This window comes from Monomorium pharaonis, chromosome 2 (assembly GCF_013373865.1).
Source record: "Monomorium pharaonis isolate MP-MQ-018 chromosome 2, ASM1337386v2, whole genome shotgun sequence".
NCBI lineage: Eukaryota > Metazoa > Arthropoda > Insecta > Hymenoptera > Formicidae > Monomorium > Monomorium pharaonis.
The window spans coordinates 29,129,079-29,138,598 of record NC_050468.1 but is presented as its reverse complement, the minus strand read 5'-3'; the positions used below and the strand labels follow the sequence as shown (position 1 = coordinate 29,138,598).

Below are 9,520 nucleotides of genomic sequence, written 5' to 3'. Positions count from 1 at the left end.
ACACCGATTATATTTGCGTATTAAAGAAGTGTATAAATCCATTGATCAACCATAAAGATAATGAAGACCTAAAGTAACGATATAAGTGTCTGCTAAATTCGTTGTCGTCATTGTAAAAATGTAACTATGCCATATTATCAGAAAAGAATAAAAAAAGAGTAATGACCCAAAACGTTACCAAAAAGAAAAGTAACGATAATGGTTACAAGTAAGGCATTACTTCCCAACCCTGTATATTAATATAACTACGTAATTTTACGCAAAAAATTTTAATTCAATATGCCACGCGATTATACGCCACATTACAACTCGCCCAAAAATATGATGAATTTTGCAAAAAAGAAAGATCGAGGGAATTGATATGACAGAAAAAAGCTCACAATTTAATACGCTGAAGTCCAATCGTATAAATCTTCAACGCTTGCAAATACAGTTCATTATTTTTTATATTGAACAATTTTTGTTTCGTGAAAAATGTGAGCTTCATCCAATTATATGCAGCGGTTTGTATTTATGAGTATGTTTAAGATTAGAAGAAGCTCGATTAATAATTAAATGTTATACTCTTCCATTAATTTGGTGCACGATGTCAAATTTAACGTACGAAGTATGCAAAAATTGTTTTAATTATTGTTTTAATTTGATGCTTTGAATTTCACGATCATTTCGCGTGTTTAGCTATTAGATATAGCAGTATAAGTATAATGTATCTATAAAGAGAGATTTGATATCTTTCGCAACATATAACAAATCCTTATTTATTTTACGATCGCAATGTATTTTGAGATATCTATATATAACAAATTGAAAGCAATGTTAATATCGCATTTAATCTACTTTAGAACTGTGTGTGATAAAATCATAGTTATATACATATATATTTCAGGGATATAACTAATAAATTTCATACTGAAAGTCATGTGATAAATATATCCTTTTTAGCATTATTCAATCAAACTGTATGCGAATAGAGAGAATTTGTGCCTAAGGTGCATGTACGCGCTACTTTCCAATCACTGGAGCAATACAAATATATCTATAACAGGCGATTAAATAATATTTAGATTCAGTAGTGATTAGATGTCCATCGTAATATTTACTGTATTTACATAAGAGTATTTTACCGTCGACATGATTACAAAATATTTTATGAATCCAATCTTACATATGATTGACGTGGGTGTTGTGTGTGTATGTGCATGCGTATATGCGAGAAAAAATCTATTATAAAAACATTTACAAATAATGTCTTGTCATATCACTGTGCTTAATTACTTCTAATATTACTATCAGAAAGAACGGAATCAAATATTATAATAAGAAATTAATATTTAACAGAGCAATATATTCGCAATTATATCGTATTTCAATATATTTTGTATAGCTTGTGTGAGACTTAAAAGTAATTGTGTGAATATATACTCTTTGTATATATTGGATTCTTTAGGAAGAATAGTCTTTATTATCATAAAAATTTCGAACTCGATTATAATTGATGTTATGTTACATGCTTATATTACAAGAACAAAGTAATATTATACATAACTTATTTACATCTTTCGTTTCATCACCACTTAATTGTACTTTAATGCTGCCCGTATTTGTAGTCTTATTAACATTATACCATTTTAAATATGTAGTAAAAAAATAAATACAATTTTACAATCATAATATGTCACCTGTGTAACTCACTACTAAATTTTATTTAAATTTTTCTTTAACAATAATTTTATATATAAGGATATGCTTATGTACACATTCTAATCCGCCCCATGTATGTATTGATTTCTGATATTTACATAAAAATTTTATTTCTTATAAACATATTTTCTTATTTAAAAAGAGCTTAATACTCTAATTTATATTAATGAGCTTCTGGCGATTGGAAAAAGAGGACTACCAAAACCCAAAATTGAAGTACTCCCTATAAAAATATACATTATGTTTCGCAGAAGTATTTATATTAAAACAATTGACACGTACGTATAAACTTACCATATAAATCAACACTAAAATTCTGGCTAACGGATATCTCCTTAAAAATACTCCCGTTCGAATGCTTATTGCATCCAATGAAGAATAAGCTCTCTTCATTCTTCTGGCAACGCTCGTATCAAACGGTGTTTCCATTAAAAACGTAGGAACTTGAGCTTTCGCATCATCCGTATCGTTTATATTGTTGTACGATATGTTTCTTCGTAAATTGCCTGCAGCGTTTCTATATTCATGCTGTTAACAACACTGTATTAATATGTATTATACACAGAATAAAAAATATTTAGAGGAAAACATTTTATGCTAAATGTAATGCTAAATTTTTTATAATATTAAAACTTTAATGCTTTATTTATGAATGTATCACAGAAAAAATATTCTGCAAAAAAATTCAAAAGCTATTATATTTACTTCAATTTTTTCAAGCTGAAGACGTAATGCATTTCTTTCTGTCGTCAAACATTCCAATGCTTGCTGTTTTAGAACCAGAGTTTGGGTAAGAGACGCTATTCTTGAATCCATTTCATTACTCGGTGTCGCCGATATAGATAACTGCATTTTAAGTCTAGAAATTTCTGAATTTTGTTTTTGCAACTGTAAACTAAATCCATTACGTTGACTAATTAATTCATCTTTCAAGGATCTTATTTCCTAAAAAAATTTCCCTTTTTATTTATTAATTAAAAATATAATATTTGTAAATATATAAATAAATGATTCACCTCAGAATGCAATTTCATGTCATCTTCCGCTTCTAATCTTCGACGTCTTTCATTGGTAAGAATCTCTTGATTTTGTAAATTTGTCTCGGCTAATTTTTGTCTCATTTTTTCTAAATTCAGATCTGCATTTGTTAGCTCTTCTCGCAGCATTTTCAGCTGCTGACACATTTGCTGATTTTCGTCCCTGACACTGTCACGTTCCTGCCTATGATTTAATATAATAGATTATGTTCATATAAAATAATCACCAGATATTAATATTACACTTGTAAAATATTAATAATGTTACTTTAATTGATTCAATTCCATAATGGTGGCTTCATCCATAGCTGTTGGTGTATTACTTTTCAGTTCTGCTATAAGTTTTTCCTTTTCTTGTAAAGTTTTCAGTGCCCTAGCTTTATGCAGTTCCAATTCAGATCTTATCGAGTTTATCTCCTGTTTATTTCTATCAATGACAGATTGCAAATCTACTATTTGCTTTGACTGCTCCAGCTTTTCCATTTCCAAAGCTTTCAATTTTTCATTTAAAACCACAATTTCTTTTTGATAATCTGTCTGTTTCTCAAGAAATTCATTTTGTTTCTCCAAATAGCTATCCATTTCTCTTACATATTTTTGTTTACTTACTGAATCAATTGGATTTAAATTATCTACTTTCAAATTGTTTGATTTTATTTTATACCCAGGTTGAGGATAGAATACGTTTGAATGCTCTTCCGTATTTATGTGTTCTATATAAAAATAAAAAAAGTAAAATATGTGTAGTAAAAATTTTAAAGAAGCACAAAAATAATTATATAAATATGCTATTCATGATGACTACATATGATTATTATTTTCATTAAGTTAATATTAATATATATTTTTAATATAATATTATATTAAACAATTTATATTAATTTATATCAATAAATACTATATATAACTTCTTGTTATATCTTATATAAGAGAAATATTATTTTATTATCCAAAAGCACATTTTTTGTCTCAAGTGTCAAAATGTCTAGTCTCAACTCTGATAACATACAATGTAAAAATTAATAAGACATACCATTCTGTGCAGCTCCTATTGTTGATTTATCCAGATCTTCACAATCTAAAGTCTGTACATCACCATTGTATGAATATAAATTTGCATTTTCCATAAATTTGCAATTTACTTCAGTGTCTTTATCATCTAAAGCGTTGGAAATCATCTCTATCGAAACGTGTGATGGAGTTGGGCTAATTCGATCACTCTGAATTGACAGATCCGAATCTGTGTCATCGGTAGGGTGTTCAACCAATAACGACGAAGTAGTTGATGGGGATTTGAAAGATTCCACTATCCTCTTTGGACTCGGGTTAGGCGTATTCAAATACGTAAATAACGCATCCTCTTTAGGCGCAGTTACATTTAACAGATTTACTGAAGTCAAACTCGAAGTAGGAGCTGCATAAGAAATGTGATCTGAAGAGCCCAACAGAGGTGTCTTTGACACACTTCCATTTAGCCTAAAGAGAAAATTTTATTTTTTTATTTTTATCTCCTTAACATGTTTATTTATATTTTTATATATTATTTTATATATTATGTATTATATTTAAATATTACATATTATTTTTATATATTATTTATATTTTTTGTTATATTTTCCCTTTATTATATTTTTTATTATATTTTCTCATTGGCTGTGCTTTTTCATTAGCAATGTTAAAACAAAGCTGCAAAACATATTTTAATAAAATAAATTTAGAATATTTACAATTAAAGGCCATTTTACAACAGCATAAATATAGTTGTAAGTGATAGTAAAGTGTTATAAGTTATTTGCTCATTTCTATCAATGTAAATTGACTCTAATCTTAGTTTTCTTTATTCGTAAAAGCAGGAAAAGATAAGAAAGTTAAACTGAGATTAACATCGATAGAAACAAACATAAACTGTGTCTCACAACCACATTCGACTACGTTTGCGCTGTTGTACAACGGCCCTTACTTTATAAACAAATGAGGAGAAGCGAGAATGACATTTCGCGGGATAGCCAACTAATCCAAATACAACAGTAATAACTTGGAAAAACAGACATATAAACGCAATTACCCAGATTCCGGTGCGAGCCACGTAACTTCTGACAGATGACCCTGCGGCATCTCGTATTTATCCTTATTTAAGACAGCCGCAGTGTTTTTGTCGATTTTATTTAACAGGTTCTCTGCCTTATCAGCGAGACCGGACAGCCAGGCCATATCGACGCGAGAATTGGACTGATAAAAAATCCTGCACAAAGGATGACGAAGGGGGCGAGTGAAATCGTGTCGACGCTCGACGTCACTTGACGCCCGACGAGCCGCACCACGGCACCACACTTCTCAATTTTCTCGAACACTGCTGCGCGACGATGACAGAATGCTGTTGAGGCAACGTGTTCACTTTAGCTGCACTCATTCGCACTCGCTGTACTCAAACGGATCTACACATTGCCATGGACATTGGACATAAGCATATCGTCTGTTCTTATTTGCTGCACTGCTACACTGATGCAGTTAGAATGAGAAAAAATATATGAAGACTCGATTTCGCCAACGCGAGTTAAGGCCATCACACAATGCCAGGGGCTCGATTCTTGAATTCATTTGCAAAAGAAACGTATTCGCAAATTCTGTTCTTACAGAAAAGTTGAAAATTTATTGGCTATTGTATGGCTTTTAACCAATAAACTTGCAACTTTTCTGTTAGAGCGGGTATTTGCGCATACGTTTTCTTGCGAATGAATTCAAGAATCGAGCCCCAGGCAACAGGCAATAGGAACAGGAAATAAAGAAAGAAAGAAAGAAAGAGAGAAGAAGATCCTTTCTCTCTTTCTCTCTTTCATTATTTCTGTTCCTATTGCCTGTTGCCTGGCATTGTGTTTAGGCCCTTAGGGCCGCTGCACAGACTTCTGCATAATGCATAATGCATAATGCATAAGAGAATTAACCAATCAGAGGTCTTTATTTCTATCCTGGGGAGGGAAATAGACGACTCTGATTGATTGATTCTTTTATACATTATGCATTTCGTGTTATGCAGAAATCTGTGCGGATGCCCATAACATAAATGCATAAGAAATTCAATTGGTTGAATTTGCTTATGGATCAATCAATTTGCTTATACATATGTATACATACGTTATGCGTAAGCCCTAGTCTACAATGAAGGATTTAAGCTTTAAGCCGTAAGAAACTGGCCAATCACAGTAGATTTTTATAAGAATACTCGATTGTGATTGGTTAATTTCTTGCGGCTTAAAGCTTAAATCTTTATTGTAGACGAGGGCTAATGCAAAGTGTGTGCGCGGGCCTTAAGGTGCGTTCGGGGAGACGCTATTAGCGCTACCAGCATCAGTCCATCTTCGGCTGTGTTCCAAAATTCACTGCCAGTACTGAAAATCTATAGTCCACGTTACACATACTATACATTTTCAGTACTGGCAGTGAATTTTGGAACACAGCCTTCATTACTCATTAAAAGTAGAACAAGGATAAACTGATGCTGATAGCGCTAATAGCGTCTCCTCGAACACACCCTTAATGAATATTCACATAAACTTACATAAGCGCATAAGCATTATACATAAGAAAATTGATTGGTCTACAAGCATTTACATAAGAAAATAGACCAATCGAATTTCTTATGCATATGCTTATGCGCTTATGCAAGTTTGGGTGAATATACCAATAGGTTTGTTCGCGTTGCTGAAATCCCCAAAATTTTTTACACTTTAAACGAGATAAATATACTCGAGCACTGGAGAAAGAGAAAGCGAAAATGTCGAGTGCGAAAAGTGCAAGTAACGCGAACAGTCCTATTAACTTGTTGCATCAGTGTAGCGGTGCAGCTAAAAAGAACAGCCTCAAGGTGTAAATTCTTCTTAATATGAGTTCTGATTGGTTTTCTGCTTTTATGCTTTTTCTGTCAAGGTGTGAATTCTCCCTAAATGTATTAACCAATCGTATATAAAAGAATTTTACACATTTGCAAAAATATTCTTTTTCTGCTGGACGCAACCAATGGCAGGCAAACCGGCTTAAAACTCGTTCATTGTCGACGCTGGTCTACGCATGATGAACGGCTTGAAGTACCGTTGATAGCAAATTATCAGAGAGGCTTTTCTTGCGAATACGTAAACCGTTTCCGAGTATCGTTATATTGCACAAGATACTTTACGAGAGGTCGAACATTTGCAAAAAAACATTAATGCAAATATACGAACGCGAGGATACAAAGTATGAGTCTTATGGAAAACTCGGACACGCAGGTTGTCCTAGATGATCAGTTGCAGCATTTTATCGAGACCGAGACGAAGAAGCAACAGTTCCAGGTTGGTTTTTCAATTGCGCGCATAAATTCGTGGTTATTTTATTTCGCACTTTGTAATATGAAAGACATGATTAGTAAAAAATAAAATATATAAATATTACCAATAATATATTTATCTCTAATTTTGGTGAAGTTCAAAAAATGATATGTTCTTAATTCTGCTGACACACTTGAAAATGTAAATTTAATCTGTTTTATCACGTGTATGTATTTTTTCTTTAAACGACGTTAATGTCTGTGAAAAACAGCAAACAAATTATAATTAATCAGAATTCTTTTACTTTAGTTTATAAGCCAAGAGGAGACTTCATTTATAATATTTATGTTATTCTTGTATTCATTCTTTATGATTAGGTCGTTAGTTTTTCAGCCTAATTTTTTTCATTATTTCTTTCCTTTTTTGTCTTTTATTGAAAAAGAAATAAACAATATAAGTTTAGGTAAAAAACTTATTAACAATTCCAATTTCTAACATACCACTGTCACTGCTTAAAATATATTTTACTTTTTTCATCTCTTCTCTGAATTACATAATCAGGCATAATATTTTTAGGGGCTGGTACATGAATTAACGGGTCTCTGCTGGGAGATTTGTATGGATAAGCCATCACTACGTCTGGAGCCCAAGGTTCATAAGTGTCTTGTGAACTGCGTAGAGAGATTCATTGACACCACCAATTATATTACAAATCGAATACAGCACGTTGCCACAAGAATGCACTCCGAGTCAGATAACATGGAATGAATGTATTGATCTGTGTATTATGTATCAAAACTTGTCACACATATACTTAAATAACCCTGTAATATTGTTGGACGTGTGTACCAGAATCACATAAACGAATAATTAGACATGTTTTCAAGCATTCGGGGATTCTTGAGTCGCCACAGGCGTAAGTTTATATTTGGGGGCGTCGTCATTAGCAGTGTCATCTTCCTGACGCGGTACACGCAGCGTAAGCTGCGGGAGTGGCAGGAGAATGAAATAAGGATGCTCATGGAGACCACAAAGAAGCGGCAGTACTACGAGAGCACCGAGCGCACGTGTAATCAGATGATATCGTCTCTAGCAGTGACCCTGAGAAATGCCGTGGTTGAGGGAAACAATACAGAGGTCATCATAAATCGGCTCAGGGATGGCTCTGCCGACAAGATAACGTCCTGGAGCGAACTAAAGGTGTTGGCGATCACCCGATCGGCCGTGATAATTTATTCTTACACAATGCTAGTTACGTTCCTTAGAATTCAACTCAATTTGCTTAGTGGACATATATACAAAGGCGTGCAGAATACGGATAACGAAACTGTTGGCAATGAAATACAAAAGAAATACATGGCTCTTTCTAGTAACTTTATATACGGAGGCATTTATACGATGAGTAATTTCATAAAGACTAAAGTTGAGGAGGTCACAGCCTCACTGTCTTTAACGGAGCAATTAACGTTGAGAGATTTAGAACAGATTTATTGGGCGATTATATCCTCTGTGTCTGCCGACAGCACGAGGGATCCTGTAAAGAACTTCAGTTACTACATGCTGCAGCACGCAATACAAGAAAACACTGAGGACATTGACACATCGATCTATTCGAAGTTGAAAGATCAGATATTGGACGTATCGGAGAGCGAAGAGGTGCAGGATTTAATGCAGAAAACTATTAGAAGTGGATTCGTTTTATTAATGGATCACATATCCGCGTACTTCAGTGAGCCTCCTAAAATTAGTAGCAATGTACAGAACATAGCATCGACTTCGGGAGAATCGAGCAGTAAGAGTTCGATTCTAACGAGACGCACCGAAGTCGCAAGTGACGCCAGTGGATTTGTAGATGTTAACAAAACCACCATGGCCCTGGCTAAAATTATTCCCATTGTAAACGGGCAGGTTCCAGATAATCCAACGCCGAACGATATAGCATCGGACTGGCTTCAACGTCTGATGTTAAATAGTGACCTTAAAACACTCGGGGCGAATCTTTACGAGGCAGTTAGTTGAATTTAATTGCGAGTCAATATTTTTATTAAAAATTAAATAGGAATTAGAATTATTCCTTTGTGCGATCGGAGCAATAAACAGTTCTTTGGGACAATATATAGAATATAACAATAATTACACTTGATTTTCAAATAAATTCGTATGGTACAAGGTATTTTGCATCGCAGGAAATTTTAATGTATATACATATACGTTTTCAGATTAAAACATGGTTGAATGGCTTTATTATTTTTTTTCATTAATGTTTACATCTCGCAAGAGGAATATAATTATTAAATATATATATATCTATATTAGCAAACAGATTCCTTGTATTTTATGATGAAATATTTAAACAGAGCAACTCGCGCTGTTAAAAACTAAAAGTTTATTAAAAAATTGATTGAATCAATGATATTGCTACATAAAATTTGTATTATTTAAGCAAGAGTCTATTTTTAACTAAATTATGAATTTAATAAT

The 9,520-nt window shown here is 32.9% G+C and overlaps 3 protein-coding genes across 4 annotated transcripts; 2 read left to right on the top strand and 1 right to left on the bottom strand.

The window, feature by feature from the left end:
- Positions 1–1,076: 1,076 nt before the first annotated feature.
- Positions 1,077–5,188, bottom strand: LOC105837768 (golgin subfamily A member 5). Of its 2 annotated transcripts, XM_012682831.3 has the most exons (7): positions 4,804–5,181; positions 3,772–4,214; positions 3,007–3,451; positions 2,718–2,922; positions 2,407–2,646; positions 1,996–2,229; positions 1,077–1,924 (listed from the first exon to the last, which is right to left on the bottom strand). In XM_012682831.3, the coding sequence occupies exons 1-7, from the start codon at positions 4,947–4,949 to the stop codon at positions 1,865–1,867; spliced, it is 1,773 nt and encodes a 590-aa protein (XP_012538285.1). In that variant the 5' UTR covers positions 4,950–5,181; the 3' UTR covers positions 1,077–1,864. The 2 variants fall into 2 exon arrangements, with proteins under 2 accessions (XP_012538285.1, XP_036138713.1); XM_036282820.1 differs by having other exon boundaries at positions 1,077–2,229; positions 4,804–5,188.
- A 1,590-nt stretch (positions 5,189–6,778) lies between these two features.
- LOC105837780 (mitochondrial import inner membrane translocase subunit Tim8 A-like) lies at positions 6,779–7,920 on the top strand. The gene is made up of 2 exons (XM_012682858.3): positions 6,779–7,063; positions 7,616–7,920. Exons 1-2 carry the CDS (start codon positions 6,971–6,973, stop codon positions 7,805–7,807), a joined length of 285 nt encoding a protein of 94 aa, XP_012538312.1. The 5' UTR covers positions 6,779–6,970; the 3' UTR covers positions 7,808–7,920.
- On the top strand, positions 7,888–9,281 carry LOC105837776 (peroxisomal biogenesis factor 3). The gene has a single exon (XM_012682843.3). It carries the CDS (start codon positions 7,916–7,918, stop codon positions 9,056–9,058), a length of 1,143 nt encoding a protein of 380 aa, XP_012538297.1. The 5' UTR covers positions 7,888–7,915; the 3' UTR covers positions 9,059–9,281.
- The last annotated feature ends 239 nt before the right edge of the window (positions 9,282–9,520 follow it).